The following is a 20,754-nucleotide window of genomic DNA, read 5'->3' as shown; positions in this document are numbered from 1 at the left end:
CTCGAACCTCTGACTAGTCTTACACGGTCTGCAACACAGCACTTGGGCGAAAACCAGAAACCAGAGCTGCTGCCCTCATGTCCTGTCCTCCGTCTGGGACAGAGTCGAACTGCTTCCTAGGCTATAAACTTTTACAGGAACAGACTGCCTCATAGAAAGGCTGGTGGGTTTGAACCAATGACCTTGCAATTAGCAGCTCAGTGCTTAATCCATCACCCTACAGAGGTCCTTAGTGCTCTGACCCAAAAAGTCCAACTAAACCCATTGCCATTGAATGGATTCTAACTCATAGGGACCCTGAATTAGGGTTTCTGAGGCTATAAATCTTGGTGGGAAAAGACCACCTCATCCCTCTCATGCAGAGCAGCTGGTGGGTTTGAATTGCTGGCCTTGCATTTGCAATCCAATGCTTTACCCACCGTGCCACCAGTGCTCCTATTTGGATTGTTGTTGGTGGTGTGTGCTGTGGAGTCGGTTCAGACTCACAGCGACCCTGTACAGGATTTCCGAGGCTGTAAATCTTTACGGGAGCAGAAAGCCTCATCTTTCTCCCGCAGAATAGCTGGTAGTTTCGAACTGCTGACCTTGAGATTAGCAGCCTGATTTGTAACCACTATGCTACCAGAGCTCCTTGGCACTTTAGATGGGGCCCCCAAAACAGAGTTTGTGCTACTTCGTAAGACGTGGAAACAATTCTCTCTCCCCGCAGCTCACAGCCAGCGGCTGGTCAATGTGCGGGCCCGCCTGAAGCAGGCCCCGCGGTGCCCCCCGCCGGACCGGGACCTGCTAGAGTACCAGGAACGGCAACTCTTCGAGTACTTTGTGGTCGTGTCGCTGCACAAGAAGCAGGCGGGGGCCAACTATGTGCCGGAGCTCACGCAGCAGTTCCCCCTGAAGGTAGACCAGGGACTCAAGGACGTCTGGGGACACAGCCTTGACAATACATCTCAACTGTTGCTGCTCTTGTCGGGTGTTGTCATGTGCATTCTAGTTTGTACTGACCCCATGTGGCAGAGTGGGACTGCCCTGGAGGGTTTCCCAGGCTAGAAGCAGAGCTCCAGGTCTTTCTCCTATGTTGCCGCTGAGGGGGCTTGAACCACCCACCTTTCAGTTAACAGCCAAAAGGTTCACTGGTGCACCCTGGAAGACATGCACTGCTACTGGAGAATTTGGCAAGCCTGAGGATGAATGCAGCGAGGTCTAGAAGTGGGAGCCCCGTGTGAACCCCACACCCTCTGTGTTTTCTCCCAGCTACCCCTGGAGACCCTATTCCCCTCCTATCAGGCACATCACCTCCCACAGGGGCTCCCCGTGGCCTCTGTGCTCCATGACCGTCTGTGCACCGAGTGTCCCTCTGTGTCTGTACAGGGGACTCAGGCTCTGTCCCACTACGGCCTTCGGGCCGCGTGCATCTAGCTGGCTTTGTCTAGAATGAACTCCTGGTGCCTAAAGTGCTCCGTGCCACATGGACTGTAATGGACTGCTTATTCTCCATGTCTGACTCATTGTTGGAGGGACCCTGTCATAGACAAATGCAGAGATGAACTAAATGAACAGAATGTACTCCTGCAGACTGGGATGTGCCCAGCACCATGCTGGATACTGGGATAGCAGATACACAAGGGTGGCTCCCCAGCTCCAGCATGGTGTGTGACTAGGGATACATCACCTCACATGTTGGGCTTGTTCCCTGACCCCCGAAACAAGACTGGAGTCCCTTCTAGCTCTGATACTCCCTAACCCTGAAAGTAGCTGAGATTCACTGTGTGTTCTCTAAGCTGTGCTGTTCAGCCTGCCAGGGGCCAGACTGGAGCCACTCAGTGAGGCTGAGCTATGCAGACTCCTGACCCTTCCCTGGGGAAGACACCACCGTGTCCGGTTTTCAGTATCAATTGTGTTCCAGAGCGTTGTTGTTGTTGTTAAGTGCCTTCGACTTGGTTCCGACCCATAGCGACCCTGTATAGGGTTTCCAAGGAGCAGCTGGTGAGCTTGAACCGCCGACCTTGCAGTTCAAATGGCTTTGCAGTCCAGTGCATTAATCATAGTGCCACCCCAGGAGTCCAGGGCATTAGGCAGAGGAAAAGGAGCCCAGAGCTGCTTCCTGGGAGGAAGAGGAGGAGGCCACCAGCTTCCAGACAGATGGCAGCTTTGCCAAACCTGTAGCATAGTTCCACTCTGGCACTTGGGGTCGCTGTGAGTTGCAGGCACTTTTCTCAAGAGCAGGCTGGTTTCTTTCCTGACTCCTGAAACCCCTTGGGCTGACTTGCAGACCTTCCCCAAGCCAGATGCTAAGAGGCAGTCCTCTCTCCCTGCAGCTGGAGAGGTCCTTTAAGTTCATGCGTGAGGCAGAGGACCAGCTGAAAGCCATCCCTCAGTTCTGCTTCCCTGATGCCAAGGACTGGGCTCCCGTGCAGCAGTTCACCAGGTATGCCCAGCCCACCTTCGTACCCAGACACAGAGACGAGAAGGGGGTCCAGTTCTCCCCCAGCTCAAGACAGGGAAAGTGGGGGGACCATTCCTTCTCTACCCTGGAGACAGAGATGAGAGGGTCATCAGTTCCCTGCCTACCCCAAAGACAAAAATGAGAATGAGGGGTACCTCCTACCCTCCCCAAAACAGATGAGAATGGGGTACCAGCCTCCCCCCACCCCAAAGACAGAGATGAGAATCAGGTGGGGGTGGGGTGGGGAGGTGGGCACCTCCTCCACTTGGAAGGCAGCCAGCAACAGGATTGTGGGGGTACCAACTCCCGCCCCGCCCACAGACAGAGATGAAAATGATGAGGGTACACAGATGATACTCTCCTCGGTTCATCCTGCTGGACCTGACCTGAAGGTCCAGCATTGTGGGGTGGGTAGGTACCCCTGAATCTTAGAGCCCAATTACCAGAGTGTTGGGTCCTCAGCCTTGTCACTGTCCCCCGCCCACCCTCACAGATCACACACTAGGGTGTGGGCTGTGACCCGAGCACACGTCTGCTTCAGTCCCTGCTGTCAGGGCAGTGTGTCCGCTCTGATGTTTTCAGCCTCTCACCAAACCCCACTGACCATACCCCAAGTGTGGGAGGGACGGACACCCTGTGTTTAAGAACAGGCAGTTCGTGGGGGCGGGGCGAGGGGAGTGACACAGGGCAGTCCCAAGAGGGCCCCAGAGCTTGCCCCACTAGTCACCTGCTCCCTCATTACCACCCCCTTGTCCACCAAGGCCACCACAGACCCTCTGCATAGTGGGAGCTCAGTCATGGTCCACTGTGTCCTCTGAATTCTGAAATTGCTCAGGGCCAGAAGGGTCTCCCCTTCTTCCTCGGGAGACGAGGCGGCCTTTCCATCTCCTGCTCTGGAGCTGAGTGGCTGCACAGAACGCATGGCCTTTTTGAGGCCTCTCCTGCTGTCCCTAGAGGCCCTGCTCCACTTGGCTTAGTAATGCTCCTTTTCTTCCGCAGTGAGACCTTCTCATTTGTCTTAACTGGAGAAGATGGAAGCCGGAGGTTTGGATACTGTCGGAGGCTGCTGGTGAGTGTGTTCCCTTTTCAGTTGGCAGAAGGTCCCTGGAGAGCCGGGCTGGCCCCCGAGGCCCCCAGACTAGGATTTCTCCACAAAGGAAGCCACCAAAGGCACAGTCAGCTAGTCAGGTGCTTAAAAACACAAGAGATATTTTGTCCTTAGTTAAAGTTTACCCTTTTGATCTCAAATGATTTCTTATTCTAAGGTGTGCGTGTCTCCCTACTGATATTGTTCCGACTCCTAGCGACCCTATCAAGGGCTTCTCAGGCTATAAATCTTCAGAGCAGAAGCCTCCTCTTTCTCCCTCGGAGTGACTGATAGATTTTCAGCTGCTGACCTGGCAGTTAGTAGCCCAGCTTGGCATCCTCTATCCTACCAGGACACCTTTGTTCCCCTTGTAGACCTGTCTGTTGTTTAACTGGAAATTGAACCACAGAGATGAGTCCCCAGTTCCAGATCTGAAGGCTGACAAAGAACCTTAAGTCTTTACGAGTTCTGCCCGTCTCAATCTGGTCTTTTTTCTGTCATTTTCAGTTCAGAATTTTAAGAATGGAAACAGGAGGGAGGAAGTGGACTAAGTGATGTTGAGTTGTGAGGACTGTAATCAATGACATGAAACAAAATGTGTAGCCATTACTGAATGGGAGACTAATTGGGTCTGTAAACCTTCACCCAAATTCACAGTAAAATACTTAAAAAAAAAAAAAAAAAAGGGGGATGCTTAAGCTTACACATGAGACTTCTTTAAAATATAGGAGGAGATTCTGGGCCTCACCTGAGTCATCTTGGTAGATGGGAATCTTGCCTCGGCCTCCTTTGGAGCCCTTGGGTGGTACAGAGGGTTACCATGGCTACTAACCAAACCAAGGTTTGAGGTATACTGCTACCCAGAGGTACCTCAGAGGAAAGGCCTGGTGATCTGCTTCCCCAAAACCTGTCATTGGAAACCCTGTGGAATGCAATTCTCTGACACACATGAGGATGTCATAGGGCTAGAGGGTTTCAATGGCAAATGGTTACGGTGTTTTTTTTTCTCTCCTTTGGTTCAGTAAAAAAGTACATTCCCAGTTGTCTCCTTCATCCAATAAAAAGACATTCTCTCCCTAAGTGTCCTTTATAATGAAACTTACCAACCAGACCCTGATAGCTCAACAAAGATATTCTTAATGAGTGCTTAGGACAGAGACGGTTTCACTGCTCATGACTCAGATCATTTCAGGATTTCCCCTTTGAAACTGTCACCTTTAACCCCTGACATTAATAATTCAATAAAATGACCATTTTTGGTTTTGAAACTTAATCTTTTGAAAATCTACCATAGCAACAGGACATTTCCCACTGAGAATATCTGAGTCTGATGTCGGTTAGGGTTTCGCAGTGTGGAGTCCTGGGGTGGCGCTGTGGGCTAATGCATCAGACTGCAAAGTCATTTGAACTGCAAAGTCAGTGGTTCAAGCTCACCAGCTGCTCCTTGGAAACCTTATACAGAGTCGCTATGGGTCGGAACCGACTCAACAGCACTTAACAACAACAGTGGCACTTGTGGATGCTCAAGAAATATTTGCTGAATTCCTTAAGATACAGTGTAGGTATAGTGGAAAACGTTCTGTGGGGTAATCATTTTTGTTGACAAACATTTACTTTCGAGCTGAGCTATTGAGATTTTTTTGTTTGTTTATTTGAAAATTAGCTTAAAAGTCCATTTTCAAAAGGGTTTTTAAGAAATGGTTTCTGATTCGGAATGATCAGTGTAATAAGCAAGGTAATTCCTTGAGCGGAGCTGCTGTGGTTGTGTGAACAAGTTAGGCCTTCTTACTCTCTGGTTCATCTTTCTGTAGATCACATTAAGTTAGGCATTCTTACTCTCTGGTTTTTCTATAGGCTACATTAAGCATCTACTGTCTGCACTGGACCCTTGTCTATGGAGGGACACTGGTACCTGTCTCAGGCTGGGTTCTTTAGAAACCAGGCCAGTGAGGCTTATATATTACATAAAGAGATTTCACTCAAGGAAATGGGTCATGCGCTGTGGAGGCTGGCAAGCCCTGAATCTGTGAGTCAGATAGCTGAAGTTTTCTCCTGACTCATGTGGCTGCAGGGTCTAATGAACCCAAACTCTTCAGGTCCATCCTAAGAACTGGAGCTCAGAGGATGGCGAATCAAATGTAGGGTCTAGAACAAGCTTTGCTGGAGCTTTGCCTGAACATCCATGTAATTGGATGTAGGCCACACCCCCAAGGAAGCCCATTGGCCTTTCAACTAATTGGCTGATGGAGTTGATCACACAGTGGAGGATGATGACAAGATCAGCCAAACCACTGAGGATCGGGGCTCAGACACATTGACATACACCTGAACCCTCCCACTCCCTACTTCACGTGCTGTTTATGGAAACATCTGGTACACGGCAGGTGTCGTTTCTGAGGGCTGCTGTGGCAGAAATACCACAGTAAGTGTTGTTACAACCCAAAGCGACTGCCATGGGTCAGTTCCAACTCATGTGGACGTGAGATAGGGCTTCTGAGGCTGTATGTAAATTTTTATGGGAACAGAAAGCTTCATCTTCCTCTGTGGAGCCACTGGTGGGTTTGAACTGCTGACCTTGTGGTTAGCAGTCCAGTGCTTATCCTTTAGTGCCACCGGGGCTCCCTGGGCATTGTTAAAGTGAGCTGTAATAAATAAACATAATATTCTCTTGTGGTTGAGGAGGTTGGAAGTCGGAATTCAGGGTGCTGGCTTTCTCTCTCTGGGCTCTGTGGGGAGGTCCTTTGTTCCTTGGTGATCATGTGACCTGGCATTCTCTTCCCCCATCTCTGCTTTTTTCCTTAATCTGCTCTTCGATGTCTCAAGAGATTGCCTTAAGACATATCAGCAGTTATATCAGGGAGCTGCAAAATGCTCTGGGAAAAATGGAACTGAAAGATAATGCAATTTTTCCACAAACTTTTTGAAGCCTTCCCCAGGCCCCCTTCCCACCCCCATTTCAAATTACCTCACTAACATGGCAATGAGATTATAACCCAGGTATAAACCAAACAAATTTGTGGTCATGTGGACTCTGCCCATAGGGTATCCAAGGCTGTCGTCCTAAGGAAGCAGACTGCGTCATCTTTGTTCTGTGCAGCCTCTGGTGGGCTCAAACCACCGACCTTTCAGTTAGCAGCCCAGCACTGAACCGCTGCACCACCAGGGCTCCTGTAACCATAGGTATAGGGTCGCCATTTACTCCACATGTTTTGAAGCACAGCTGCAGGAAGGCAGAAATGTCTGGGGCTGCTGATGCTCAGCATTTCCTTCTTTCTCTCCCCAAAGCCTGGAGGTAAAGGGAAGCGCCTACCGGAGGTTTACTGCATCGTCAGCCGCCTGGGCTGCTTCAGTCTCTTCTCCAAGGTGAGAGCGCCCCCTCTGTTCCGAGGATGAGGGGAGGGACGCCAGGACTAGCAGGAGGCTGGAGAGCCTTGAGGAAAGAGCCCTGCCTGCTTCCTGCCCTCATCTTCTTCCTCACCTCACTGCTTCCTCTGCTTTTATAGTGGGTCCAGGAGTAAGAGCTGAGGAGGTGGGGAGCTGTAGCAGTGATTGTCGTAGGGCAAGCATTGGGGTGCTTCACTTCCCTTCTTCTGAGTCTTGTCTTTGTCAAGAAGGCCACCCTGGTTTTGTGTATGTTAGGTGTGTTGTGTGTGTGTGTGTAAAGCTTGTTGTTTCAGTAGCATTTCAGGTCACCTTTCGAGCAAATGCGTCACAACCTAAGAATTGCCACATCAGGTCAGCTGTTCCCCCACCCCCACTTACCCGGCCTGAGTTCTGATCTCAGAAGCGAGCTTAAATTTGGCACTCCCTTCCCACATACATAGACGAGACTTCTTCATGGGTCTCTAACACGTACGTTTATCCCACATCCATCTCTGGGTTGGTAAGTGGTCAGTGTTCTCTGTGGAGTGTCTGCTGTCCACTGGTTCTCACCCGGCCGGTGAGTGGCGGCCCCTGCAATGCTCAGGCCTCTATGCTCACCTGTCTGTAGAAATTCACAGTCATGCTACCAGATGTCCCGAGTCAGGGGAGTGTGTGTTCCAGAGTGAGGCCTTCTCTCCCCCTGCAGTCCACCAGGAGGGCAGCAGTTTCACATAGAAGGAGTCTTGGTCACTCAATTCCGAACGTTGCCTGCGTCAGCCATCTTGTGGGGCCACAGCCTTTGGTGTTGAGGACAGGGTCTCTCTGCCTGGCCGGAAATAAGTGTTTCTGTGAGACCCCTAACCCCTCTGCTCCTATCCTGGGCAGCTCTGCTCATGTCCTGCTTTCTTCAGGTCAGTGTTTCAGCAGCCTGAGCAGTGGTTTACTAAGGACACACAGCGACTCTCTGAACAGAGCCAGAACCAGAACACAGGTTAAGTGGCTGCAGAAAGCCATGCTCTTTCCAGGTGTGGAACAAGAGTGACTGAAATGGCAGAAGGAGTTGTGAATGAGAAGGGCAGCTCTGGGCATCACTCCTCTGTTGCCCCCAGTGCTGCTGGGTAACAAGTGCATGAGCTCAGCAACTCAGAGCAGAACTTCCTGCCCTCCTCTGCACTCACGTGTGTCTGCAAGAGGCACGGGTCCAGGGGAGGCTGGCTCTGGCCCCCTGGGCCCACACACTCCTTGTGTGCTGAGGCCAGAGAGGCCAGGCTGATCCTCCAACCCCTGTCTACTGCCTCCTCCTGGTCACTCCATGTGTCTTCTTTATGTCATCGCCGCCCCCTGTAGGACCCTTTTTGTTCTGTTTCCTCACAGCCTGGCCATGAATGTTTGTAAAATTTTTAATGGTTTATTTAACCCACGGTATCCAAAATATTATTATTTCAACATGCAGTCAGTGTAAAAAAGAAAACAATTACTGATGTAATTTCCATTCTTAGTTTGAAATTCAGCAAGTCTTGGTGTGGCCCTGTAGGATAAGCGCTGGATTGCTAACTGCAAGGTCGGCAGTTCAAACTCAACCAGCCGCTGCTTGGAAACCCTATACAGTGTTGCTGTGAGTTGAAACCGACTCGACGGCACTTAACAACGACAACATGACAACTGTATTTAATCTTTTGAGGAACTGCTGCCGGGTTTTTCTCAAAGTGGCTAAATAGTTTTACATTCTCACCAGCGATGGTTGAGAGTTAGTTCTAACTTCTCCATGTCCTTTTTAACGTTTATTACACGTCCTTTAGCTTACAGCCATCCTAGCTGGTATGAGAGCCCTGGTGTCACAGATGTGAAAGCACCCCGCGAAAGTCGGCAGTTCAAAGCCCCCAGCCACTGCATGGGGGTGGGGCAGTTCTACTCTGTCCAACAGAATTGCTGTGAGTCGGACTTGCCTCAGCAACCATGGCTTGGCTTTGGGCATAGTGGGTAGGAAGCAGCGTCCCAGTGTGGTTTTGATTTGCATTGCTAGCTATCCTCTATGATATTTTAATACCACAGATAGCCTGTGTTGAGATTCTGTGACTTGTGGGAGACCTACAAACTATGATAATGTCCATGAGTTTTCGCCCCCTTGGGGGCAGTATTACACCTATCAAGAATGCATGTATCAGTGTAATGAGCCCACTGTTAAGGGGGAAGGAATTGCCCTGTACCCCTTTTGGCTAAGGGTGGGGATGCATGGGTGAGGGGGAGACTCGGGGGACTGACATGCTGCCTGACCCATGGTCCGCAAGCCCTTGGGTCTGACTTCAGAATAGCCAGGTGATTTCTCTGGTCCTTGCAGATCTTGGACGAGGTAGAGAAACGACGCGGCATCTCTCCTGCCCTGGTTCAGCCCCTCATGAGGAGCGTGTTGGAAGCACCGTTCCCAGCTCTAGGCAAAACCATTGTGGTCAAGAACTTCCTGCCAGGATCAGGGACAGAGGTAGGCAGTCAGAGCCCTGTCCTCTCCCAACACCTGTCCCGTGGTCGGAAGGGTGTACACTGTGACACCTTTGCCTCATTCCTCAGTGGCCCTGAGAAGCCACTCACAGCGGAACATCCAGCCATGGTTTATCTTGATGGCCTATTTCATCTGTGAACTGGTAGTATTCCAGTCCCCTCTCAGGATTCCCACTGCACCTTCATTTAGTACCACAGACACTGCTTGATAGTACAGGGCAGGAACTGTTTACCCACCTTTCCCTCAGCCTGCTACACAGAGGCCTGGCTGCGTCCTGCCCATTCTCCTCAGTCTGTGGGTGCCAGGAGGCCAGGTCCAGGATATTCCAGAATGCCTAGTTCCCTGCCCCATCCCTGCCTAGTGCCAGCAGTTAAACTGTCGGGGGAGAGTGGTGTTAGTAAGTAAGGCATTTTCTCTCGGTTATTGAGAGAGAAAACCCACTATGTCACTGGTAAGCCAAGGAACATTCCAGCAAACACACCAAGCGTAAACACTGAAATAGAGCAGCCCCAGAAAGCAGCAGGGTGGGTTAAGGGCCCTGGGATGTGCCTTCTGAAGGCACCTGACCAGCAGGTGGGACAGCCCGGGAAATGGCCTCCCACGGTCTGTACAGGAGTAGGCAGGCGGCTCTCAGCATCACAGACTCATAGGGCCAGATGTGTCCAGCCCAGGGAGCCTCCTGACCATTTCCAGCTAAGTGCCATCACCCTCTCACTGTCCTCCCCACCTCCGTCTGACCCTGCCTTTGGACCTAGTGCAGTCCGTGCTGCCCTCTGACAGGATCTGTGGCCTGGCGCCCATGGAGAGTGTCCTCATGAGGGTGGGACTCCCGCTTCCCTGCCAACACCTCCTTCCCCCAGTTGCTTTTAGGGTCTTTCTTATCCCCTTCCTGCAGCACCTGTGGGAGGCCTGGCCTGCCCCTCAAGTTTGCCTTGTCCCCACAGGGTTCCAAGCTGTGTCACCCACTGTGTAGGACAGTCCCCTTCATTTCTGCCCATCACCCCACCCCCCACGCTTCTGCCTCCCTCCCCACGGGTGACCAAGCTGTGTAGAATGGCCCCCTCATTTCTGCCCCACCCCTGGCAGGTCATTGAGCTGTGTCGCCCGCTGGACTCTCGCCTTGAACACGTGGACTTTGAGTCTCTCTTCTCATCGCTCAGCGTCCGGCACCTGGTCTGTGTCTTCGCCTCCCTGCTTCTGGAAAGAAGGGTCATCTTTGTTGCAGACAAGCTCAGGTACGGCCTCAACAGCTTCTGCAGGAGTGATGGTCAGACGGGGCTCCCAGAGTCTGCACAGCTGGCTCCTAGGGCAGACAGCAGGCTTGTCTACAGGGCATTGGACACTCAGTGTTCCCAAATGGGGGGTCTTCACTTGTGAGGACTCCTCACCTGGTGTCTGGTCCAGTCCTCACACAGTCTGTGGGCTTGGGGACAGCTAACAACTCGGACCGTCACCCACAGGATAGAATTGATGGGTGGTGGGAGCACAGGGGGCTGCCTAACACGGGACCACAAGGTGGCGGCATTAAGAACACAAGTGCACCGCCTCACAATTGTGGGGCTGGGCGTCCGAATGGTATCAGCCTTGCCCATTCCTTCTGAGGCTCTGAGAGCAGAGCTGCTCCAGACAGCAGCTGGTAGCCCTGGACATTGCTGCTTACAGATGTAGATGTGTGAGGGGATGGTGAATGGGATCTGTGGGGGCATGAGTGTGTGTGAATATTCTTGTATGTGAGTGTGACATGTGTGAAGGTGTGCGGGGGGGGGGAAGAGTGTGTGGTATGAATGTATGTAAATATGAGCATGTGGGGTGTGGTGTGAGTTTTGAGTATGGTGAGTGTGTGGGATAAGTGCATGAGAGTGTGTAAGGATGTGTGTGATGCATGTGTGTATGGTGTGAGTGTGGTGTGTGGTAACTGTGGTGTGACCGAGGAGAGTGTGTGGTAACTGTATGGTGTGAGCGTGGTGTGACCGAGGAGAGTGTGGTAACTGTATGGTGTGAGTGTGGTGTGCCTGAGGAGAGTGTATGTGGTAAGAGTGAGTGAGTGTGGGGTAAGGAAAAGTGTGTAGTGTGAATGTGAGATGAGAGTGTGTGTGGTGAGTGTGGTGTGAGTGTGTAAACTCACTGAGTCAAAAAGCAAGAAACCCAGATTCTCTTTCTAGCCGCTCCACCTAGAGACGTCCTTCAGAAGGAATGTCTGTCCACCTACTTCTGATTGATTTATGGGAAAACAGGTTCTTTGACTGGGTAATGGAATCTGATAAGCATGGGTTAGGGGAACAGCCACTGGCTGCGATTGTCTGACCTGCAAAGTTTTTTAAGGGACCCCCACTGCATATCATCTGATTTGGGAGGGTCTGAGGGATCCCAGTGCATGTCGTCTGGCCTGGAAGGATCTGTGTTGTTGTTGTTGTTAAGTGCCGTCGAGTCAGTTCCGACCCATAGTGACCTTGTACAGGGTTTCCAAGGCTGTAAATCTTTATGGGAGCAGAAAGCCTCATCTTTCTCCCACGGAGCAGCTGGTAGTTTCGAACTGCTGACCTTGCAGTTCACAGCCCGATTCGTAACCACTATGTTACCAGAGCTCCTTGGAAGGGTCTGTGAGGGACCCTCCAATTCAGGTCATCTAGCCTAGGGGGTTCTGTGAGGGATCCCTGGCACATGTTGGAACCAGTGCTGCCAAGCCTTCACCAGGCCCAGTGGTGAAGCGTGGAGGGAAGAATATCACTTCATCCTCCGGACTTCACTCTTCCATCCCATCTCTGAGAGACCACAGAACAGGACATGCCCTGGGCTCTGTGGCGTGACGTCCCAGGTGGACTTCAAGTCACCACCCCAGCACCCTCATCACACTCATGACTGATTCATTCATCATGGCTAGCGAGGCTGCCCCCAGCAAAAGGAGATCGCTGAACAAAAGGACTGTGACAAACATTGTATGAGTTATAAAAGGGTTTTAAGTTGAGCCAAAAATCTAACAAATATTAGAATACTGTTTTTGCTTCGTTTCACCTTCAGAACGGACACTGAGTGTTTCATGAGACACAGTCAAGCCCAAGTGTGACCGATGGGAAGAAAGACTGTTGTGGTGATAGCGTGCCCTGTCACCCTAGCAACCCAGATCAATATTTCCCCTGGACCCTTTTCTTTAATTCCCTGATGATAAACATTTTGAGTTTTTATGTTTAGTTTATTTATTTCATTCCCTAAAGTTTTAGTCATGTTAAAGAATAAAGAGTGTGATACATACACATTTGAACAAAATTTTTAAATAGGTCACCATGTTTAATATTTAAGAAATGTCCTTTTTGTCCTTTTGTAAAGCGTTAACCCTAGAAGCTCAGTGAGCGGCTATTGGTGAATGGGTCATAAGCTAGGAGGTGGTCAGACCTAGGCAGGCACGGGAATCTGGACCTGGGCTTTGCTACCACATGTCTAACTACACAGACAAGTTCATGTGTGCTGTGTACCTTCGCCCCAGAGTGTTCTGGTTCATGTTTGAGCAACTTTTGCCAATTTAAAAGGGGGTTCCAGATTCTCTCTGCCCATCAGTGCCTGCTGCCTCAGAACACCCTTTAGACGAGTGGTGGGGAACCTCTGCCCGAGGGCCATATGCTGTTGTCATTGTTGTTATAAGTGCCATCGAGTCAGTTCCAACTCATAGTGACTCCGTTTAGGGTTTCCGAGGAGCAGCTGATGAGCTTGAACCGCTGACCTTACAGTGCAGCTCATTAGCCCACAACACCACACAAAGCTCTGGAAATCATTTTGTCTGACCTTGCCAAGGCAACCACTGTTCTAGCCATCATGTTGTTGTTGTTGTTAAGTGCTGTCGAGTTGGTTCCAAGTCATAGCCTGTGTAGGGTTTCCAAGGGGCAGCTAGTGAGCTTGAACCGTCGACCTTGTGTTTCTAACTGACCTTGCAGTCCAGCACATTAGCCCGCAGCACCATATCAGGACTCCGAGCCATCATGTTGTTGGTATTGTTAAGTGCTGTTGAGTTGTTCCAAGTTATAGTGACCCTGTATAGGGTTTCCAAGGAGTAGCTGGTGAGTTTGAACCACCGACCTTGTGGTTCAAGTCGACTTTGCAGTCCAGTGCATTAACCCACAGTGCTATACCAGGACTTCGAGCCATCACATTAGGGATGAATTCATTAAATGTTTAACAAAATATAGCTGGTTAATTTTTTTTTTTAATTTTTATTGTGAATTGAATGGTAGTTAACAGGGCAGATCGCCAGCTTTGCACTCAACCAATCATATTTTGTTTCACTGCAGTGATCACAACCTCTCTCCATGAACCATTGGTTAACAGTATTTACCTCTATTCCCTCTCTCTTTTTTTTTAATGTACACAAAATACACAGAAAATCCATGTTTGTTTAAATGACCAAATGGCACATTTTGCAAGCCAGCCTCCTGCCTGCCAAGCACACAGCCTTTCTCTTTCCATGGGTCTAGAGTCCTCAGCTGCTCTCTCTCTCCATGTCCTCATCTCTGCTTCCATCTCTGGTGCTGCTGCTTCTCTGGTTAGGATCCCACGCTCTGCTCATGCTCTTCCCTCTTGATGGTCCTACAGTCCTCTGTTCCTGGAGTAAAAGATGAACTACTCCCCCCTTTTTGTTTCACATCTTCTACCTTTAGTGTTGTGACCATTGCAATTAGTCACGATACCAATTATTCTCACTATTGAATCAAAAGCATCCTATCCCCATCTTCCCCCATTCCCTTTCCCCAGACCCATCTAGACAAGAGGAAAACTATTCAATGGGGATTCTACCTTACCGCACTTTGTTCTGAAACTATACACACTCTTGAAAACGTGTAAGCTAGCCACTTCATGCCTTTATAGCACCCCCATTTTTGGTAGCCAGTGTCTAAGTTGCCCGTCCCTATCATCCTGTGTATTAAGGGGATAGGCTTGATCCTTGATGTGAAGACTCCTTCCCTCTCAGTTAGAATTTTGAGCAACTGCATTCATAAGCTAAGGTAAGTTCATCAAATTGTAGCAATTTACACTTGCTTCCTGTATCAGATTTATCTTCCTGTAGTTGAGTTGTAATCAACAAGCCGTCCAAGCTAAGTCAAATGGGCGCTACCTACAAGTTTAGGCGTTCTTATACATCTCCCCCCACTTCACATCAACTGGCCACTTCACTCTCAGCTCTAGCCCCCAGTGACTAGGTCAGTGTCCATGGGCTTAGGAGTTTCCAAGTCTCCCTAAACTTCAGACCAACCAGCCCTTCCTCTTTTCTCTCTCATCTCAAGGTCAACGGGTGTCTATAGAACATAGTTGAACTCAGCCCATGCCTTCCTTACTGCCTTTTCCCCTCTTCCACTCACAAGTAGACTAAGGTGGTTACCAGTAAGCTTACAAGTTTTAGCAAGATGATTTTTACGCTAATAAATTTTGCATGGCCCATGAATGAGGACTAAGGTACACCTGACCCAAGCCATGGTATGTTCAATAACCTCATATGGATGTGAAAGCTGGACGGTGAATAAGGAAGATCATAGAAGAATTGATGCCTTTGAATTGTGGTGTTGGAGGAGAATACTGAAAGTGCCATGGACTGCCAAAAGAACCAATAGATCTGTTTTGGAAGAAGTGCAGCCAGTGTGCTCCATGGAGGCAAGATGGCTAAGCTTCGTCTCTCATACTTTGGACATATTGTCAGGAGGGAACAGTCGCTGGAAAAGGATGTCATGCTGGGTAAGATGGAGGGTCAGAGAAAAAGAGGAAGACCCCCAATGAGATGGATCAGCCAGGTGGCATCATTGATGGTGTCTTGTGTGGCGGTGGTAGTGAGGTTGGCCCAGGATCGGACATTGTTTCATTCTGCTGTGCATGGGGTCGCTATAAGTTGGTTCCGACTCGATGGCACTTGACAACAACAACATGAATGGTGTTATAAATTTCCAAATGGTACTTGGAAAAAAAAAAAAAAAAAAGGTTCCCTATCCCTGCTCTAGACACTGAGTTTGCCCAAAGCTACTTTGGAGCTCAGTGACCTAAAGTACTGCTCATAAGTCTGGCTGATACTCAGTGTACTTGACAGGGTCTTTGAAATAAATATGAAAGGACTCCAAAAAGTCTGTGGAAATATTCCATTATCTTTTAACTCAGTTTTCCATGAATGTTTTGAAGCTCCCTCATACTTTTAATCAAGGAAAGTTCTGTGAAAAAGATCACTTTAATGGCATACTAGCATCAGTTTAGAGTCCTGGTATGGCGGTGTTGGATCAGCACTGGATTGCTAACCACAAGGTTGGCAGTTCAAACCCACCAGCTGCTCCTTGGAAACCCTATACAGAGTCGCTATGAGTCAGAACTGACTCAGCAGCACTAAACAACAAGCATTGGTTTGACTCAACAGGGTGTATCGAGGATAAACTACTTGTTACTGCATCTGAACACCAGGTGGATGAACCCCAGACTATCACCTGCCCAAACCCATCATCACTAGTCCTGGGTTGGAGGCGTGCTCCAGTTCCTCTCTGGAACCACGTCCCTCACGGCTCCATGGCCTTGTGTTGTCATTGTCCTCATTGGACTGTGGTGGCTCTGAGCTTCTCTAATGCTTCTGTCCACTATTTGTCCATCTGTCTGTCTTGTCTCCACGAGGAAGCCCAGAACTAGTTGCAGTGAGCAACCGTGGTCCTTTTCATGGTCTCCACACGAGGCTCCTGTTCACAGTCCCTGTGTTCACGCTTCACAGACGTGAAAGCTGGAATGACATAGCAGAGTCTCTTGTCCGTTTGCTTATTTTCCAGATGATGAGTCTGAGGCCAAGAGAAAGGCAGACCTCGCTGGGGTCCATAGCTCATTGCAGGCCTGCGTTCTGGAGGCCCAGCCCTGAGTTGACTGTAAGCTTGGTGCCACACCTCTGCAGGGTCTGAAAGGACAATGATGGAAGGGTAGTGACACCCCCTCCCACTGGGACTCACCTGCCACCAGACCGAGGTTACCTTCCCTCTTCCATGGGCTGATGTACCAGAATGAGAGACACTGGGCACAGGGTGTTTGGTTGATGAGGGAGCTCATTCCCATGTCTTCTTAAAGGATGCTCCATCCAGAGTCTTAGTAGCCCTGTGTGGAGGTGGAAGTACCTCAGCACGGTAACCCCACATGTCATCCGGGAGCTGGGTAGCAACCGGAACTGGAGCATATGAGTGGATATCACAGACATAGCTGATGTCTCGGAGTAAGGCACCACCACTCTGCAGCAAAGCCTGCTGGGACCCAACCCATCCCACCTGGGACTTCCTCCAGAAACGCAGCCAGGCTATGTGTCAAGCTCACCAGGAGAGACCCTCGATGTCCCTGTGGACTGTCCAGTGCGCCAGACAACACACAGCTGCCCTCAGCACAGGGGGCCCTGGCAGCACGCAGTTAAAGCACTCGGCTGCTGACCTTCCTAATGTAAACGCCCACACAGTGGCTCTGTGGGTAAAAGTCTGGCAGTCAGCCTAGGAGGGTCTGTGGGCAGCTGTGCTCTGTGTCATTTGAGTCGGAAGGGACTGGACGGCAGTGGGTTCAGTTTGGGTTCTAGCTCTGTCTCAACATCTAGGACCACCAACCGGTGTGCAGGCTGAATTGTGTGTGACATGCACCTCCCATGGTGAGGCCCTTTGACGCGCGGGGACAGCCCACTGACTGACAGCTCTTCTCTCCGCAGCACCCTCTCCACGTGCTGCCACGCTGTGGTGGCGCTCACCTACCCCTTCACCTGGCAGCACACCTACGTGCCCGTGCTTCCGCCCTCCATGATTGACATTGTGTGCTCGCCCACCCCCTTCCTCATCGGGCTGCTTGCCAGCACGCTGCCGCTGCTCCATGAGCTGCCTCTGGAAGAGGTGAGGGAGCGCGACACCCATGGAGGGGGGAGGGAGGAGCATCACACCCATGGAGGGGGCAGGGGGAGGGGCATCACACCCATTGGGGGAGGGGAGGGGGCATAACACCCATGGGGGGAGGGAGAGGAGCATCACACTCAGAAAGCGGGGAGGGGAGGAGTATCACATCCATGGAGGAGGGAAGAGAAAGGGCATCACACTCATGGGAGGGGCAAAGGAGGGGGGCATCACACAAAGTGTAGGAACTGGACAGTAAGGGCAGTCACACTAGCTGAAACAGGGCCTTGGCAGACTCCATCAGCTCTAGGGGGTGAGCAGCAGGGATGGGGGTCCCCCCCAGGACCCCACATCTGGGACACCCAGGGAGAGGGCCCTGGAGGAGCTGGCTTTGGTGGCATTTATGTCTCCACACAGCAGTGGAAAGACTGCTCACGTCAGTAGGCCCTCTTCCTATCAGTTAAACCCACAGCCACCGAAATGTCTCTACTTGGTCAAGTCCCAGGTCCCACTCGAACCTACTGTATCTTTAGTTATTTAGCCACAGACCATCCCCTAAATGAGGCCCTCAGAGTGAGTGGTCGGAGAAGCTGGGGGACCCTCAGTGATGCTGTTCTCCTAGGCCCCCTTAAAGCCATTCCACACGGCCCCCAGACTCCATCTCCACTAGGTGTCCTGGGCCCCCTAAAACTACATCAACCGGTCCTCAGACTCTGTCCCCACTGGGTCACCTGGGCCCCCTAAAACCACTCCAACCAGCCCTCAGACTCCGTCCCTGCTGGGTGTGGCACCATGAGGATCTCTGCTGGTGCTGTGGTCTCTAGGATGGCTTAGCGTGACCCCGTAAGACTGAGGGCCTCCCACCGCCCAGTGGTATCAGATATTGTGCACCTGTGTGTGGAGGCCTCTGTGTGCGGAGTCCACTGGGCCTGCTCCCCTCCTGCACAGCAGGCCAGTGGCTCTAAGGGTTCAGCAAGTCAGGGTTAGGGTCTGCGAGCCCTTAGTGCCACACTGGAGTCCTGATGTGGCTCTGGAAGATAAGCACTGGACTGCTAAACACAAGGTTGATGGTTCAAACCCCCCGACATTCCTTGCTCACAGTAACATTTGCCCGTTTCCCTCCTATCCTGTAGGTGCTTGTGGTCGACCTAGACAACAACCGGTTCCTCAGGCAGGTGAGTCAGGCCTAGTCCAGGTCCCTTGGTCTCTTCCTTGTTTGGGGCTATCTGTATTGGGGGCCAGGGGACCAGGGGCACAGACCAGGGCAAGGTGTGGGCAAGGCCGAGACAGGGTTTAGATTTCTGTGGGCTCTGCCACAAAATGTATTTCTAACAATTAGAACTTTGGCATAGGTTAGACCTCTATGCACTTCTCTTGTTCAACATGCTCTAAAGAAGGTCTGAAAATTCTTCTATATCTGGTTGTACGAATGGAGTCCTAGTGTGGCTCTATAGGATAAGCACTGGACTGGTAAACCAACGGGTCAGTGGTTTAAACCCACCAGGCACTCCTTGGAAACCCTATACAGAATTGCGGTGGGTCAGAACTAACTCGATGGCATTTAACAACAATAGACGTTAATTTAGGATACTTTGCTGTGCACAATTTCAAGGCCTTTAGAGCATTGTTTAACTTTCCTATTGTTAAGTTCTGTAGTCGATTTCGACTCATAGTGACCTTGTCTAGGGTTTATTGTTGTTGTTGAGTGCCGCGGTATAGGGTTTGCAAGACTATAAATCTTTGCAGCAACAGAAAACCTCATCTTTCTCCTGTGGAGCAGTTGGTAGACCCGAACCATCAACCTTGTGGTTGGCAATCCAGTGCCTGTCTGACAGAGCCACCTTACTTCCTTAGCTTTCAAGTATATAGAAAATATGTATACATACAGGGGCTTTAAAAAGTTCAGGGAAAAATGGCATTAAAGGATAATGGAATTTTTCCACGAACTTTTTAAAGCTCCCCTCGTTGATGTTATTAGGTGTTGTTGAGTGGTGTCCACCTCATAGCTCTCCTGTGCACACAACAGAACAAATCACTGCCCGGGCCTACGTTAACCTCACAGTTGTCACGCTGGAGCCCATTGCTGCTGCTACTATACCAGTCCACCTCATTGGAGATCTCCCTCTTATCCGCTCACCCTCCACTTTACCAAGCATGATGTCCTTCTCCGGGGACTGGTCCCGCCTGATAACATGTCTAAGTTCTCACCATCCTGGCTTCTAAGGAGCATTATTCTGGCTGTACCTCTTCCAAGATGGCTTTGTTTGTTCTTCTGGCAGTCCATGGTACTTTCAGTGTTCACCTTCAACACCACAACTCAAATTCATCAGTTCTATGATCTTCTTTATTAATTGTCCAACTTTCACATGTATACGGGCAATTGAAACTGCGGTGCCTTGGGTCAGGCATACCTTAGTCCTGAAACTGATATACGTACTCTTGAACACTCTAGAGTTCTTTTGCAGCAGGTTTGCTTAATGCAAAAACACGGTTTCATGTTGTGACTGATGCTTCCGTGAGTGTTGATTATGGAAACCTAAGCAAATGAACCATCACTTGTCTGTCAGTTTGTCGTACTGTGGTGGCTTGTGAGTTGCTGTGATTTGAAAGCTATGCCACCAGTATTTTAAATACCAGCAGGGTCACACATGGTGGACAGGTTTCAGATGAGCTTCCAGACGAAGACAAACTAGGAAGGAGTGACGAACTACTTCTGAAATTTAACCACTGAAAAACATGAATAGCAGTGACCCACTGTCAGATATAGTGCCAGGAAATGAGCCCCTCATGTTGGAAGGCACTCAAAATGCGACGGGGGAAGAGCTGCCTCCTCAAAGTAGAGTGGACTGTGATGACACGAATGGAGTAAAGCCCATGGGAGAAAAGCCCGTGGGTGCCGGGGTCTGGCCTCGACAAGGGGGTGAGTACACGAAGGTGGAGTGTCTGGCGACGATAGAGAGAGAGAGAGAAAAAAAAAAACAGACACAAAGAAGACAGACACACAGGTTTGAAGCAAGCTGCCAGACAGACTGCTCGGGGGCAGACATTGCACACAGAACTAACTCTAGGTGGGATGTCTGGAGAGGCGAGAGAGAAAAGAAACACTCGGAGACCAGAGTGGATACAAGCTGACAGGCAGATAGACCTGCTGCCAAGAATGCACACAGAACTATCTCTACCCCAGTCTTTATTAACTTTCTTCAAGGAGAAATTCAAGGACAGGACACAATGATTCACAGGAACAACCTTTAAGATATTTTCTAGGTATAACACAATTTTCTTAGCAATCTAACATTTTTATTTCTACAGGAAAATGTTCAAGCAAGCTATTATAGATTAACCTTTAGGCCTAAAGGACGTCTAACATACATTTAACACGTAATCACTAGTGGGTAAAGGTGAAAGACTTAGAAGTGCATATAAAGGTTGGTTTATAATCTCTGAAGGGATTTAAGCTGTTTTTCTCTACTTTGCAAGTAAAAAATATATGGGTTTGAACAGGATTTCA

At 50.1% G+C, this 20,754-nt stretch overlaps 1 protein-coding gene across 1 annotated transcript in view; it reads left to right on the top strand.

Moving 5' to 3' along the window:
• The window catches only part of DENND2A (DENN/MADD domain containing 2A), a 62,202-nt gene that overhangs the window by 32,660 nt on the left and 8,788 nt on the right, over positions 1–20,754 (top strand). Inside the window, exons 7-14 of the mRNA XM_006861251.1 lie at positions 710–897; positions 2,316–2,425; positions 3,443–3,512; positions 6,816–6,893; positions 9,232–9,372; positions 10,477–10,625; positions 17,072–17,249; positions 18,380–18,421. Of these exons, the coding sequence (XP_006861313.1) occupies positions 710–897; positions 2,316–2,425; positions 3,443–3,512; positions 6,816–6,893; positions 9,232–9,372; positions 10,477–10,625; positions 17,072–17,249; positions 18,380–18,421 (956 nt within the window). The remainder of the gene's footprint in view (positions 1–709; positions 898–2,315; positions 2,426–3,442; positions 3,513–6,815; positions 6,894–9,231; positions 9,373–10,476; positions 10,626–17,071; positions 17,250–18,379; positions 18,422–20,754) is intronic.

Source organism: Chrysochloris asiatica, unplaced genomic scaffold, assembly GCF_000296735.1.
Source record: "Chrysochloris asiatica unplaced genomic scaffold, ChrAsi1.0 scaffold00041, whole genome shotgun sequence".
Taxonomy (NCBI): domain Eukaryota; kingdom Metazoa; phylum Chordata; class Mammalia; order Afrosoricida; family Chrysochloridae; genus Chrysochloris; species Chrysochloris asiatica.
This window is presented reverse-complemented; position numbering and strand designations above follow the sequence as displayed.